The sequence below is a fragment of the Oryctolagus cuniculus genome, chromosome 6 (assembly GCF_051225735.1).
Source record: "Oryctolagus cuniculus isolate XC-2025 breed Fujian yellow rabbit chromosome 6, ASM5122573v1, whole genome shotgun sequence".
Lineage (NCBI taxonomy): Eukaryota > Metazoa > Chordata > Mammalia > Lagomorpha > Leporidae > Oryctolagus > Oryctolagus cuniculus.
Genome location: NC_142872.1, coordinates 40,051,175 through 40,067,550, shown reverse-complemented (window position 1 = coordinate 40,067,550; position 16,376 = coordinate 40,051,175). Strand labels below are relative to the sequence as shown.

Genomic DNA, 16,376 nt, shown 5'->3' with positions numbered 1-16,376 from the left:
CAGGACCAGAACCAGGCACTCCAATATGTAAAGCAGGTGTCCCAAGTGGCCTCTCAATCACTGTCTACCCCCCAACAAAGATTTCAGACATACCAAAAGCGTTATCATAACAGCTGATAATAAAATGCTCAAATTCAATCTCATTGTGGCACAGCAGGTTAAGCTGCTGCCTGCAGAATCCCACATCAGAGTCCCAGCTGCTCCATTTCTGATCCTGCTTCCTGCTAGTGCTCCTGGAAAAGCAGTGGAAGTCAGTCCAAGTCCTTGGGTTCCTGTACCAATCTGGAACATCCAGGTGACACTTCTGGCTTCAGCCTGGCGCAGCCCTGGCAGCTGTGGTCATTTGGGAAATGAACCTGTAGATAAGAGCTCTGTCCTCTCTGTAATACACTCTTTCAGGTAAATTAAAAAAAAAAAAAAAAAAAAAAAAAAAAAGCTTTCTCTCCTGTGCTAAAGATACTTTTAAAATGAAGACATGGGGCCGGCACTGTGGCACAGCGGGTTAATCATCTGGCCTGAGGCACAGCCATCCCTTGTGGCCACTGGTTCAAGACTTGGCTGCTCCACTTCCAATCAGGCTCTCTGCTATGGCCTGGGAAAGCAGTGGAGGACGGCCCAAGTCCCTGGGCCCCTGCACCCGCGTGGGAGACCCCAAGGAGGCTCCTGGCTCCGGATCGGCACAGCTCCAGTTGTTGCAGCCAACTGGGGAGTGAACCAGCAGACGGAGGACCTCTCTCTCTCTGTCTCTCCTCTCTCCGTAACTCACTTTCAAATAAATAAATAAATACATCTTTTAAAAAAAGAAAAGACAAACTTGGAGCAAATATTTACATATATGTAAGATTTATTTTATTTATTTGAAAGAGTTACAGAGAGGTCAAGACAGAGAGAGGTCTTCCATCCATTGGTTCACTCCCCCAAAATGGCTGTAACGACTGGAGCTGAGCCAATCCAAAGCCCAGGAGCTTCTTCCAGATCTCCCACATGGATGCAGGGGCCCAAATACTCCACGGCTTTCCCAAGCACTTTCCCGTAAATGGAGTGGCTGGGACTCGGCGCCCATATGGGATGCTGGCACTGTAGGGCAGGGCTTTAACCTGCTGTGCCACAGTGCTGGCCCCAAAGTATGTATTTTTTAAGAAAGAAACTCGTATCTAGAAAATATAAAGAACTTGCAAAATTGAGTAACAACCCCATAAGCAAAAGATTTAAAGACACTTCACCAACGTATAGAAATTACAAAGGAAAAATGCTGATCATTACTAATTATAGAAAAGCAAATTGAAACCGGTGAATTACCACAACACACCTGTCAGAAGGACTCAAACTAAAACGACTAACCACACAGTGCTGACCAGGCACATGGTGGGAACTGGAACTCTCACTGTTGAGTATGTGAAATGCCTCACTTCTGGAGAACAGCAACCAGTAGTTTCTTTAAAAAGTAAGCAAACATCTAACATGATCCAGGCATTCCACTGTTAGGTATTGACCCAAGAGAAATGAAACCATATATCCACATAACAACTGCACACAGTTTATATGTAGTAAGTAGAAAAAGCTGGATGGAAACAGACCAAATATCCACTAACAGGTGACTCGATCAACCGTTATGTTGACATAACGGGCCTACACTCAGCAACTGGGAGGGGTGGGGGCAAAAGGCACAGGTAGCAAAGAGGGAATACAGATGGGTAAGTTCACTAGTGTGACTGTGCATAGGCAGTTGGTATGGCAGTTAAGACACTGCTTGGGACATCCCACACCAGAGTACTTGGGTGCAAATCGCAGTTCCATTCCTGATTCAAACTTCCTGTTCTCTGGATGCAGCAGGTGGTGACTCAAGTCCTTGAGACTCCTGCCACCCACTCAGGAGACCTGGAAGAAGTTCCAGGCTCCAGGCTTCAGCCTGGCCCAGCCCTGACCATTTCAGACATCTTGGGGGAAGTGAACCAGCGAATCAGATGTCTCCCTCTCCCTCTGTAACTGTCAAATAAACAAATCTTAATAAATAAATTAATTAAGTATCAAAATGACATAAGCTGGTGCTGTGGCTGGCACAGGTTAATCCTCTGCCTGTGGGGCTGGCATCCCATATGGGCTCTGGTTCTAGTCCTGGCTGCTCCTCTTCAGATCCAGCTCTCTGCTACAGCCTGGGAAAGCAGTAGAAGACAGCCCAAGTGTTTGGGCCCCTGCACCCACGTGGGAGACCCAGAAGAAGCTCCTGGCTTCTGATCAGCCCAGCTCTGGTCGTTGAGGCCATTTAGGGAGTAAACCAGAGGATAGAGGACCTTTCTCTCTGTCTGTAACTCTGCCTCTCAAACAAATACTAAAAAACACAGGAGCCAAAGCTGCAAGCATTTGTGTGGCGCAGCAGTTTAAGCCACAACCTGCAACACCAGCATCCTGTATGAGTGCCAGAAAGAACTCCAGCTATTCCACTTCCCACCCAGCTCCCTGCTAATGCATCTGGGGAAAGCAGCAGATGATCCCAGGATTTGGGCCCTGACTACCCACCTGGGAGACAAGAACGGAGTTCCAGGATCCTGATTTCGACCTGGACCAGCCCTGGCTGTTGCAACCATTTGGGGAGTGAACCAGTGGATGGAAGGAAGAACTGTCACCCCCCCCCCTTTTTTTTAAAGATTTACTTGAAAGTCACAGTTACACAGAGTGCACAGAGTGCACAGAGAGCGCAGAGGCAGAGAGAGAGAGAGGGAGAGAGAGAGAGAGGTCTTCCATCCTATGGTTCACTCCCCAATTGGCCACAATGGCTGGAGCCGCGCCATTCCGGAGCCAGGAGCTTCTTCCAGGTCTCCCATGTGGGTGCAGGGGCCCGAGGACCTTGGCCATCTTCTACTGCTATCCCAAACCACAGCAGAGAGCTGGATCGGAAGTGGAGCAGCCAGGACTAGAACTGGCAACCATATGGGATGCCGGCGCTTCAGGCCAGGGCGTTAACCCACTACATTGCAGTGCTGGCCCCCACTCTGCCTTTCAAATAAATAAATCTTTGAAAAATGAGAGAAAAAGGCAGCACTACGGTGTAGCTGGTTAAGTGGAAGATGACCCAGGTGTTTGGGCCTCTGTATCTACTACCTACCTGAGATCGGGATAAAGCTCCCGGCTTCAAACTGGCCCAGCCCTGGCTATTGCAGTCACTCAGGGAGTAACCCAGCAGATGAAGCTCTGTTCTCTGTCTCTACCTCTCCATAATTCTTTCAATTAAAATAAATCTTTTAAAAAGAAATGAGAATTTTCTGTCCAATCTTCCTTAGAGCACTGTAAAATAACACAACCAGAATGAGGGGGAAAACCAGCAAGAGACCACCACAGTAATAGTAACCGCAGGCAAGACCCACTAACAAAAGCTAAAAGTTGAGGGGTAAAACATTAAGCTTCAAAGTATCTCCGCCAAAATACTGTTTAGCAATAGCTTTAATAGAAAGCCAAGCTTAATTCCTACATCTCCTTGAGTGCAGCAGGACTTTTTGACTAGCCTCTAATAAACAGTATGGAAAGAGAAATAAGTGATCTCATGTATTCTTCCCCAAAACGTGTTAAGTTCAGTCTAATCCTAACGAGAGCAAAAGCATTAAGGGCAGGAGCAGGTGTTTTGGCCTAACAGTTAAGATGCCCAAATCCAAGGCCAACACTGTGTCGTAGTAGGCTAAGCCAACATCTGCAGCACTGGTATCCCATAAGCTTCTCTTCCAATCCAGCTCCCTGATAATGCACCTGGAAAAGCAGGAGATGGCCCAAATGCTTGGGCCCCTGCACCCGCATGGGAGACCCAGAACAAGTTCCTGGCTCCTGGCTTCAGATCAGCCCAGCTGTGGCTATTGTGGCCGTTTGGGGAGTGAACCCACAGATGGAAGACCTTTCTTTCTGTCTCTCCTTCTCTCTGTAACTCTCTCAAGTAAATAAATAGAATATTTAAAAAAAAAAAAAAAAAAAAAGGCCGGCGCCTTGGCTCACGGTGGCGCCAGCATCCCATATGGGTTTTTAGTCCCAGTTGCTCCTCTTCCAGTCCAGCTCTCTTCTGTGGCCCGGGAAGGCAGTGGAGGATGGCCCAAGTGCTTGGGCCCCTGCACCCGCATGGGAGACCAGGCGGAAGCACCTGGCTCCTGGCTTCGGATTGGCGCAACGCCGGCCATAGCAGCCATTTGGGGTGTGAACCAACAGAAGGAAGACCTTTCTCTGCCTTTCTCTCACTGTCTAACTCTATCTGTCAAAAAAAAAAAAAAAAAAAAAAATGCCTATATCCCAGACTGCATCCCATGCTGGAGTGCCTAGGTCTGAATCCTGGCTCAGCTTCCTGACTCCAGCTCCCTGCTAATACACATCCTGGGTAGCAAGGATGGCCCAAGTCGTTGAGCTCCTGCTACCCACATGGAAAATCTGGATTGCATTCACCAGCTCTTGGCTCCAGCCACTGCAGCAATCTGAGGAGTAAACCAGCAGATGGGAAGACTCTCTGCCTCTCAAATTTTTTTAAAATGTTGTTTCAGGCTAATCCTCCACCTTGCGGCACCGGCACACCGGGTTCTAGTCCTGGTCGGGGCGCCGGATTCCGTCCCGGTTGCCCCTCTTCCAGGCCAGCTCTCTGCTGTGGCCAGGGAGGGCAGTGGAGGATGGCCCAATTCCTTGGGCCCTGCACCCCATGGGAGACCAGGAGCAGTACCTGGCTCCTGCCATCGGATCAGCATGGTGCACCAGCCGCAGTGCGCTGGCCGCGGCGGCCATTGGAGGGTGAACCAACAGCAAAGGAAGACCTTTCTCTCTGTCTCTCTCTCTCTCACTGTCCACTCTGCCTGTCAAAAAGAAATAAAAATAAAAAATAAAATTTAAAAAAAAAATGTTGTTTCAAATGCTACAGTCAAGAAAGACAAAGGAAGACAGAAGTTGTGGCAGATCAAGACACTAAGGAGACAGGAGGACCAAAGGCCAATATGGCATCTTGGATTGGACCCTGAAACAGAAAAACAACATTAGAAGAAAAACTAAGGAAATTCAAATAAAGTCTATCACTGAATAGGATTTTATCAATATCAATTTCTTAGTTTTCATAAATATGTATATATGTTCACGTATAACGTTAACATTAGGGAAGCTGGGTAATGAGTACACAATAAGACCTGTCTGTACTGTTACTCTTCTATAAACTTAAAAGTTAGTCAGGTTCCTAATTAAGAAATTCCTAAAAACATCAACATCCTACCCTTTAAACCCTGAAGACACAGATGCACAAACCCAACTAAAGGCAAACTCCAAAGAGTCCACAAACACGGGAATACTTAACAGCCTCCAGGACTGCAAAAACAGTGTGGGAGATACCTGGAAGGGCAGGTAGGTACCTCATTCATATCTCCAGATTCTGATTCTGTACGTTTTCTGAATAAGAAAGAGCTGGCTATAGCACCCTATTACTACCACACACTTTATGTTACAATTTAGCTAACTATATAGGATGCATAGCTCTAGTCTTTTTAGTAAAAATACAATACTCAAATTGTGTGAAAGCACTTTTAAAATTTGAAGGCCTATATAAATACCTGATGTTGCCATTACACAGCCATATTATAAGTTAACAACCACCAAAGACCACATCCCTACAAAGCCGATGGGGTCTCACCCAGGAAGTCAGATTTTTCTCTGAAACATTTTTAATCTTTACTTTTCACAGAATGCTGAAGTACAGCAAACATACTAAAAAGCTATGCAATATTATAAAAAACAACCTTATTTACTAGATCACAGCCTGTGATGAAAAAAATGTTAACTGATTTCTGCTCTGTCAGGCAGACTCTTCATTCTTCGTATGTGGACTACTCCTAGCTCACCACACGACCACCTGGCTTGCAATTTAGCCTTCCCAGTGAGGCCCCAGTGGTGTGTAAGAACGCTTCACAAAAGAAGGGTCAACGAGAAAGCTGACTTTTCAAAAAGATATAAAGCTGGTTAACAGCCACAATGTGATCCCTAACTGTGAGTGAGATTACAGTTGCTGAATCTAAATTTAACTCCAGGACTTGGAAGGACAGTACAGGTTTCCCTCAGCTGACTAGTGGTGGGGGGTGGAAGGACTTTTTTTTTTTTGACAAATGTACTTTGATAATTGTCCTCCTTTGTAAAGTCAATACAATTCTGTCCAAGGAAGTCAAAAAGCACAATGTAATTACATATATACAGATACAGTACCTATTTGAATTCTGTAATTAAAAAAAAAACTATTGTGCAAAAATGTTAAAAGATCAAGTATGCAGTTTTATTATGACAAAAATACTTATTTTAGTAATTGGTCTTATATGAAATTTCAACACCATCACAAATCTATGAAAATTTAAAACTAATCTGTGTTCTTTACTTCCTAAATAAAGTACTGAAATAAATTTTGAAAACCCAAAAGATAAATTAACACGGGTCACAAACAAAATCAAAATCTCCCAATGTCGCCCCCACCCCACCTACCAGCTAAGAGTTAAACAATGACCCACATACTTTTCTACCTGTGAGAAGAGGTACAAAGCTTAGACTGAAAGGACTCAACTCCAAGAAAAGTAACCTATACCTTGATCCAGAAGTGGGGAGACACAGGTATTGTGTTATCACAATTTCTTCAGTTTACCAGTACTAGATAAAAGGCACAAATCAGCAGCTGGGGTACTGATTTGCAAAATAATCACATAGTATTCCAGACCAACAAGACCACTTCTTGCCTGAGGTCAAGAACAACTTTTTTAGTATTTGAAGGTAAAATTTACAAAATTTTCCTCAATACGTAAGATCATTTCATTCTGATATATTTATTTTACCTCAAGCAATAATGTTCACTGAACTCTGTTTAAATGTACGTCATTATCATGTTTGAACATCAGGCGATTTAAATGGTTCACCTTAAATCTTAACATGCTACAAATGCAGGTAACTGGAATTGCTACACAAAGCACGCTGCAAATAAAACAATGTTACATTTTAAAGCAACGTGTTATTTATAGCAACACCAACAAAGGAAGAACTTGTCCCTACAATTATTTTGATCCTTTATTGCTACCTTCTGTTAAGAAACAGGGAAAGCGCCTGTCGTAGAGAAACACAAATATTAAACTTCGTAATTGTTAATCCCTGCACAAGGATGCACGTTGTGTCTGCTTTGACAGCAAAAAAATCCCTTAAAGATCTGAAAAAGGATCTGTAGAAACAAGCTTTACTGAAAAACAAAACAGTGAAAAGCCTTTCAAGAAAAAAAATTAGTCCAAAGAGCTAATCTTCAAACTTTTTTTAGTTCTGCCTGAAGTTCAGGTATTTGCGATGCAAAATGAATGATACGGGCCTGCAACATTAAAAACATTTCACGAGACCAAGGCATTACTAGCTTTCAATAGTCCACAATATGAGAACACTGCTGTAAAAATAAACTCCAGTCCTTGATGGTAAGGAAGGTTTCTTCCACGACCTTGCACACACCCTGGAGCCTTGCGGACTGAACCCTGCAGACACACTTCCAATACCGACAGTGCGCCTCTCAGCCACAGAACCCCCGCAGGATCACGGTTACATTGTAACCGGTGCTATGTCCTCCACTCCAATTTCTAATTTCAACCCACAGGTGCTGGGGACATTCGAATCTCACTGCTCTGGACCTCATTTTCGGCAACTGATTTTCTTAGACGTCCCTTTTTTTCCCCGAAAATCGGCTGATTTAAACAAAAAAGGGAAAAGTCGAATCACAGCCTCACTTCCCGCTGGCGGGACTTTCCCATCACAATGCTGAGAGCTTAAAGCCCGATGAGGAACACACGCACTTATCTGCATTTTACTCGGTCCCCCCGCCCCTCTAATTTTCTCTGAAGCTGCAACGGTACGAATACGTGCAGGCACGAAGCCCAAACACCCCTTCCCTTTGTCGCAGCCCCACTCCCAACCCGAGCCCCTGCAAGCCCATGCGCACTCAGGCCCGGCCGCGCTCCGCGCAGGGGCCTTGCGAAGGGACAAGTGCTCCCGGGGCAAAGGTGCCCTGGACTCGCACCGGCTCAGGGGCCCGGAGCCAGCGAGCCACCCTACCCGCCCTTCCGCCCGTGGGCCTGTGCCTTCGTGCCTCTCCTATTCGAAAGGCGGCCGCGACGGCACCCAGCTCTCCGGGCAGACACCCCGCTCGGCACCGTGCGGGCGGGGAGGACCGCGCATCTCCCCCGTCCCCGCAGGCGCCACCAAGGCGCGGCACTTCTGCTTTGCCAGCTCCGAGACTCTCTCTCATGGCACTTTCGTGCTGTCCCCTCCAAGAAAGCCCCCGATGGCGCGTGGCGGGGGCCGGCGCGCAAAGCCAGCCGCACACGCTCCCGGGCAACGCGGGGACCCCGGGCCCGGGAGGTCACGCCGGGACTCGGAGGGCCGCCGCCACCGGCTGCTCTTGCCCCGCGTGGCCGTTGGACGCGCGCGCGGCGGACGCGGCCACGCGCTCCAGCCGGTGGGGGGGGGGGGGGGAGGCGGCGCCGCGCGCCCGAACGCCCGCCGCGCGCGCCTGCGGCCGTTGGGGTGGGGGTGGGGGGACGCGCCCCGCGCGGCAGCTCCTCGGGTTTCTCCTCTCTCCCGCCGTCGCCCCGACTCGTCCCCGTCCTCCAGTACCCTGCCCCGCCCACACCCCGGCGTACCTGCGCGGCTGAGTGGGAGAGGAACAAGCCTTGCTCCACCGCACGGAGAGAAGCAGAAATCGCTCACGCAACTGCGTCCGCACACACGCGTGCTCCGCCGCCGGTCTATATAATCGCGACTCAGCCTAACTTGTTGCAGCCAGGCCAGGCGAGTGGATGACCAATCCCGACTGCATCCTCTGGGCTCTTCGAACAGCAATTGGATACTGCCTCATGATGGGGGCGTGGCTCTTGATTGGCTTTGACACATACCTATGAGACTGTGAAGATCTCGTTTCCCTAGTAACGGATTGGCACTCAAAGGGCCCAGTAACTGGAAGGCATAGTAGAGAGGAGGGTGGGAAATTCTTTGACTGATACCCATAGTAGCCAATAAATGCTTGGAGATGCTCTCATTGGCTAGCACTCCATCCCCTGGGTGGAGACCCGTTTTCCGTGCAGGAGCGGTTGCTCCACAAGGTGGGGCCCGTGTACTTTGGGGAAGTAAACCCCAAGCAACTAGGAGGTGGGCAACTTGGAGGCCATGGAAGCACCTGGCCAATGGCAACACCGGAATGAGCTGATTGACATGGGGGTTGAACCGCTCTCCAAAGAGACCGAGGCTCAGGGCGGCCTTGCCCTCCGGGGCGATTAAGAGGCGGGCCGGGCTCCGGCTTCTGTCCTCTTTCTTTCGGTTGTTGGGTCCGGCCCCTGGGGTCTCCCTCTCCCGCCTTTTCCGCACAGTCTGGCACCCAGGAAGCCAAGTGGCAAAGTTTCCCTGAATTTAATTCTTCTCCTTATCAAACTCTTTCATGTCCGCGCGCTGCCTGAGGGCACTTGCTGGCCCTTCCCGTGAGTCAGCACTGCCGGCGAGGCGCGCCCGTTGGGAACGCCGGAGCCCGTGGCTAGGCGGCAGGTGGCGACGGCCGCTGGGCGGGAGGACGCGCGCCCCACGCGGGCTCCGGTCCGACTTGGCCCGCGGCACTGCCGCCGAGGAGCGATCGTTGGGCGGGCTGTGGTCAGCCCGCCGGCCTCGCCACCATTGTCACCCCTTGCTCTGGTGGCTGTGGTGCGGGGAGCTTCTGCCTTCACGCCGCCGCGCCGGGTGAAGGTAACTCCTCCTCAGACCCCTCGGGGGCCTGCCCGCCCAGCCCTGCCCTGCCCACGGCGCTCGACCTCGGACCCGGCCCTCTGTTGGCCGCCACGGGCATCGGACACGATAAGAGCCGCGGTTGCAGCGCGCTGGGCGCAGACCCGCCCGGGTCCGTTCTTGCAGCCATGTGACCGGGGGCTGGGGCTCCGTTAGGCTGCGCTGAGACACTGGGAGATGAAGCACGTGGAGCGGCCGTGCTGCGGGAGAGCGACGCCGAGCCGGCCGGCCCAGCGCAGGCGGCGGGGAGAGACGCCATGCCCGCCGCCTGGCCGCCTCCGGCCGGTGGGAGCCGCGCACCTTGGGCACCGGCTGCGCCCCGCGGATGCTGCCCCGCCGCGACGGAGCTCGGCCCGGAGCAGGCGCTAAGGAAGCTGCGAGACGTTAGCCAGGCTAAGGAATTTGGACTTTAATCTGAGGGCAGTGGAGAGCCCCAGGAAGCCTTCTGAAAGAGTCTGGGACCAAGAGATTGGCTTTTTTTTTTTTTCTTTTGCAGGAAACTCTAAAACTTTATTGAGAGAATTTTAACAATTTTAACAGATTTCCTACATAAAGGGTGCAAGCATGGTTTCAGCGTCTCCTCATTTACAAACTCCATTGCCCTCACCTGCTTCCGGCATAGTAACCGGTTCTAGGTCTTTTAACTGCCCCGGTGACATCAAGACTAACCCCACGTTCACCACAGTTCGCCCCTAAGCCAGTTGCCCAAGCCGGTTCCAGGAGGTCACTTCCAGATCAGGCCTTTGCACTTCAGGTGTAATCTCCTGACTTTCAGGAGTTGGTTCCTCTTGTTGAAACTGGTCCTCACTGGGCTCCTGCACAGGTGCAGAGGGACGGAGAGACTCTGGATCATCTTCTCTTCCTGTAGATTTGGATGTTGGTCTTACCTTTGCACTCACACTTCACACTGCCGAGCCTCAGTCAGCGGTAAAGGAGGAAAACAAGGGCTGATACTTGGCACAGCCTTTAAGATGCCTCTTGGGATGCCCACATCCCATATCAGAGGGCCTGGGTTCCAGTCCCGGGTCCACTTCCAATTACAGCTTCCTGCCGTGCTCACCTGGGAGGCAGGAGATGATGGCTCCAGTACTTAAGTCCCTGCCGCCCATGTGGGAGACCTGGACTGAACTGAGTCACGGGCTCCTGGCTTCAGCCCGACCAGCCCCGTCTGTTGGCAGACATTCAAAGAGTAAATCAGTGAATGGAACATCTATGTACCTGCTGTTCAAATAAAATGAAGGAAAAAGGAGTAAGTAATTGCTATATTTTTTTAGGAACACTAGCCCTCACACACACATACCAGGCGCCATCGAGATTTGTGTTTTACAAGATGACTCCAAACTGAGAACAGATGGGCAAAATTTCAAACTTACAGATTAATAATTTAACCTAGGTAGACAATGCTAGGACACATGGCTATTCTTAAATCACATGTGCGTGGACTTTTCAGCTCCTGGCTCTTTTTGCAGTACAATTTGGCAATTGTCTTTCCCCCAAAATAATACCTCTCCTTGACTGTTAGCCAGTTTTGTTTACAAATGTATGTACCGGCCGGCGCCGCGGCTCACTAGGCTAATCCTCCACCTTGCGGCGCCAGCACACCGGGTTCTAGTCCCGGTCAGGGCGCCGGATTCTGTCCCGGTTGCCCCTCTTCCAGGCCAGCTCTCTGCTGTGGCCAGGGAGGGAAGGCAGTGGAGGATGGCCCAAGTGCTTGGGCCCTGCACCCTATGGGAGACCAGGAGAAGTACCTGGCTCCTGCCATCGGATCAGCGCGGCACGCCGGCCACAGTGCGGCGGGCGCAGCGGCCATTGGAAGGTGAACCAACGGCAAAGGAAGACCTTTCTCTCTGTCTCTCTCACTGTCCACTCTGCCTGTCAAAAAAAAAAAAATGTATGTACCAAAGTGTTCACTGCCGCATTGTTAGAATAATTAAACACTGACATCTTAATGCTCATCCACTGGAAAACTAATGATGATATGCACCCAGAATACCATGCAGCAGGTTTTTTGTTTGTTTGTTTGTTTGTTTGAAGGATATAGAACTGTACAGCTATGGATCAGTCTCCAGTTGTCAATTGGATTGTTAACTGAAAAGTTCAGCAAAACATATAGTGAGCAAACAAAACTCCTAATTTCCATAAACTGGGCATATAAATGCACAAGGAGAGCAGTACATTTAAAATAATAGAACCAAAGAGGATCCAGTGGGCTGGGTGTGATGTGAGACTGTACTCAAATCCTGTGTTGTGTGTTGGGAGGTAGAAGAACAAAAAGGGAGCATGCATTGCCAGAGGCAGAACGTCTGCAAGACCTCCGAGGGTGGTGTCTCCCAGAGGAAAGCGAAGGTTGGCAGCCTCCTGTGAGAGTTTCCCCATCCCCGTTGTAAACCCTCGGGCTCCACGTGCTGGATATGTACTCAATGACCAGCCATTAACTTACTACCAGTGAATGGTCTGAAGCGGTGGTACTGGGACAGAAGGGCCGTTGAGATCTAGTGGGGAGAGGCCAGGGCTGCCCAGGAGAGCCCCCATAACACAGATTTATCCATCCAAAAAGCATATAGTGGGGCCCATGCTGTGGCTTAGCTGATTAAGCTGCCACCTGCAGTGCCAGCATCCCATATGGACGCTGGTTCTAGTCCCAGCTGCTCCACTTTCTGATCTAGCTCTCTGCTATGGCCTGAGAAAGCAGTAGAAGATGGCCCAGGTCCTTATGCCCCTGCACCGGCATGGGAGACCCAGAAGAAGCTCCTGGCTTCTGGCTTCAGATCGGCACAGCTCCAGTCGTTCCGGCCATTTGGGGAGTGAACCACCGGAAGGAAGATTTCTTTCTCCTCGCCTCTGCCTCTCTGTAACTCTGCCTTTCAAATAAATAATAAATCTTAAACAAAAAAGCCCATTGTGCCATGGCTGAGAAACCCTGGTCTAATGCTTTTAGGAAGAGTCCCCAGTTTCCTCCACTGCCAACCAAGATCTACAAACCCCTCCTATACACTACCTCATCTTTCTTAGCCAATTTCCCCCGAAAGGTCTGAGAATCAGGGTGGGGAGAATTATGGGCAAGACCCGGCCCACCAGCAAATGCAGTTTGATTGGGGATGGGAAATAGTAGGTAAGGAGTAATCCTAAAACTATCACTGCCCCCCTCCTGGCTGCTGTGCAGGTTTCTGACTTAAATAAATTTTGCTTTGCTCACTGCAAATATATATAGTATATATTTTTTTCAATAAGATCAGTTTTTTCCCAAATATAGCTTATTATGCATGAAGTATGACATACTAAAAATGTGTGTATGTCTCTTTAACTCTCCGTGAACAAAGTATACTATTCATTGCAGCACTGTTTGCAGTAGACAAGAAATAAGGAAATGTCTGGCTACATAGGACTGGTTGGATACAATACAGTGATACAGTACATTCACAGTAGACTGTCAAGCAACCATACAGTAAATGAGAGCAGGCCTACATGAACAGTTACAGGGTGATCTCCATGAGGTAGCAATAAATCAAGAAAGTCAAGTGCAGGACAGTGGGCAAAGGTGCCCATTTGTTTAAAAACAGGCAGGATACCATAGTGATTATTCTTAATAAGATGTATTATTGCTGTTATGCATACACATTCGTTGTATGTTTTTGCTGAACACGCAGAAGTTATGTTTGGAAAGAGTCACATGAAATTGTTAATTATTACTAACAGGGAAGTGAACTTTGGCCAGGATAGTTTTTGTTCAGTACCCTTTGATACTGTGTTAGTTTTTTTTTCCTAAGTGCCCATATTATTTTTCAAAAAACTAATGTTATATATAAATTTTAATAGTAGTATAGGGAACTCTAATACAGAAATTTTGATTTTTTAATACAAACAGGATGGACTATTACATTATACCTTATAGGAAGGCATATGATTTTTGAAAATTGGACTTTGAAGTTTTAATCCACCTCCTGCAGATGGTTAACTTCTTTTCCCTTTGTAGCTTACAATGAAAAGATCATACAAAGATCCAAAAAGCTCCTTTTTCTAGCTTAGAAATGCATGCTGAAATGGATTCACACCGCCTTCAGCATTGATCACTTGCAAACGCATCACCCTGCCCCGACCTCTGTGGAGCCCCAGTGAGCCAGGCACCTTGCTGATGCTTTTTGCAAGGATGATCTCACTTAATGCTCACGACAACCCTATTTCCCATTTCTCCAGTACAGAAACAGGCTCAGAGGCTAAGCCACTTGCCCAAGGTGACATCGATAGGGCTAGAATCAGGACTCTGACTTTAAGTCCATGAACCTCTACTCAGCTGTCGATATTGCCCAGAGAAGAAACATAGCTCTGAGTATAGAAAGGGGACATGGCCGGCGCCGTGGCTCAATAGGCTAATCCTCCACCTTGCGGCGCTGGCACACCGGGTTCTAGTCCCGGTTGGGGCGCCGGATTCTGTCCCGGTTGCCCCTCTTCCAGGCCAGCCCTCTGCTGTGGCCAGGGAGTGCAGTGGAGGATGGCCCAGGTGCTTGGGCCCTGCACCCCATGGGAGACCAGGAAAAGCACCTGGATCCTGGCTCCTGCCATCGGATCAGCGCGGTGCGCCGGCTGCAGCGGCGGCCATTGGAGGGTGAACCAACGGCAAAGGAAGACCTTTCTCTCTCTGTCTCTCTCTCACTGTCCACTCTGCCTGCCAAAAAAAAAAAAAAAAGGGGACATGGACTCCTCAGAAGCCCCTGAAAGACTGGGGTTGTTTTTCCCTTTATTCTCTCAGGTGTAGCACCACTGTAACAGAGCTCTTTAATGAAACCTCTTTGCTGCACACGCTGGTACTATGTACACGGCCAGAAATCCTCACTGCCTGTGGGTTACAGGAGAGGCAAACACCATGGCACCCATCAAGTACCTCCGATGTGACAGGCACAGCACTAGGAACAGTTTTTCAAGTCACCCTCACAAGAACTCTACGAAGTATGAACTCTGTTTTGAGTTGTAGAAACTGAAGATCAGAAAGCTTAAATGTCTGGCCCAAGATCACATAGCTTTAACGTGGCAAACTAGCATCCAGAATTAGGTTTGTATTAGTATTAATCCAAAGTCCAACCAGGAAGAAGGAAGCATGAAGAAAGCTCATTTAATTCTCAAACAGCTAATTTCAACAGATGGAAAAACCAAGGCAAAAAGTAATTGTTCACTCATCAAATTGTGCAACATGATTATTAATATCAAATGTTGGCAAATGTACGGGAAAATGATTTTTTTCATTCTGCTAGTATGAGATATAAATCAGCATAGCCTTTTCCTGGGCAATTTGAAGATTTATTTATTTGAAAGTCAGAGTTACACAGAGAGAAGGAGAAACAGAGAGAGAGAGGTCTTCCATCTACTGGTTCACTCCCCAATTGGCTGCAAGGGTCAGAGCTGTGCTGATCTGAAGCCAGAAGCCAGGAGCTTCTTCTGGGTCTCCCATGTGTGTGCAGGGCCCAAGGACTTGGGCCATCTTCTACTGCTTTCCCAGGCCATAGCAGAGAGTTGACTTGGAAGTGGAGCAGCCAGGACTCAAACCGGTGCCCATATGGGATGCCGGCACTGCAGGCGGCAGCTTTACCTGCTACGCCACAGTGCTGGCCCCGAAAACTAGCTTCTTAATGATCTATCATACTTCCCATATTAAGAGATAACACCTCTTGGAGAAAAAAAAATCCTGGGCAATTTGAAAACACCCATGAGGGTGGGGAGGGGCAGCACTGTGGGGTAGTGGGTTAAGCCTCCCCGCCAGCAGTGCCAGCATCCCATAGGGCTTCGGTTCCATTCCCAGCTGCTCCACTAGAGTCATCTCCCTGCTGTGGCCTGGGAAAGCAGCAGAAGATGGCCCAAGTGCTTGGGCCCCTGCACCCATGTGGGAGACCCAGAAGAAACTCCTGGCTCCTGACTTCACCCTGGCCCAGCCCTGGCCATTGTGGCCATGTGGGGAATGAACCAGCAGATGGAAGACCTCTCTCTCTGTCTCCTCTCTCTGTCCATAACTCTGCCTCTCAAACAAATAAATAAGTAAACATAAAGAAAGAAAAAGAAAACATCCACGGGGAGCTGGCACTGTGGCACAGCAGGTTAAGCCACAGGTTAAGTCTGCAGTGCTGGCATCCCATATGAGCCCAATTTGAGTCCCAGCTGCTCAATTTCTGATCCAGCTCCCTGTTAATGTGCCTGGGAAATGCAGTGGAAGATGGCCCAAATGCTTGGGGTCCTGCACCTACATGGGAGACCTGGAAGAAGCTCCTGGTCCCTGGATTCAGCCTGGCCCAGCCCTGGCTGTTGCGACCATTTGGTGAGTGAACCAGCAGAGTAAGGGAAAGAGTTTATTAGGGAAAACCCAACAGATTGGAGGGAAGGGCCAATGAAGGAAAAGAGAGAGAGAAGAGCCTAAGAGACCAAGAGATAGATAGACAGGGGCCAGCCCATGGCCTGTAGCGCCGGCATCCCATATAGGTGCCGGTTCGAGTCCCAGCTGTTTCTCTTCTGATCCACTTCTCTGCTATGGCCTGGGAAAGTAGTAGAAGATGGCCCAAGTCCTTTGGGCCCCTGCACCCACGTGGGACACCCAGAAGAAGCTCCTGGCTTCG

At 49.1% G+C, this 16,376-nt stretch overlaps 1 protein-coding gene across 8 annotated transcripts in view; it reads right to left on the bottom strand.

Annotated features, from left to right (window-relative positions):
• Positions 1-8,734, bottom strand: part of G3BP1 (G3BP stress granule assembly factor 1) — a 37,166-nt gene extending 28,432 nt beyond the window's left edge. For 3 of the 8 annotated variants that reach the window (XM_089334971.1, XM_051844395.3, XM_070076340.2), the window contains exon 1: positions 8,652-8,734. Coding sequence is in view for 1 of the 8 variants with exons in the window: in XM_089334970.1 (XP_089191096.1) it covers positions 4,685-4,709 (25 nt within the window). In the remaining 7 variants the exon portion in view is untranslated. Of the gene's footprint in view, positions 1-93; positions 334-4,684; positions 4,815-8,651 lie in introns of all 8 variants that reach the window. The other 5 variants (XM_089334974.1, XM_089334975.1, XM_089334973.1 and 2 more) reach the window with 3 other exon arrangements.
• Positions 8,735-16,376: the final 7,642 nt, after the last annotated feature.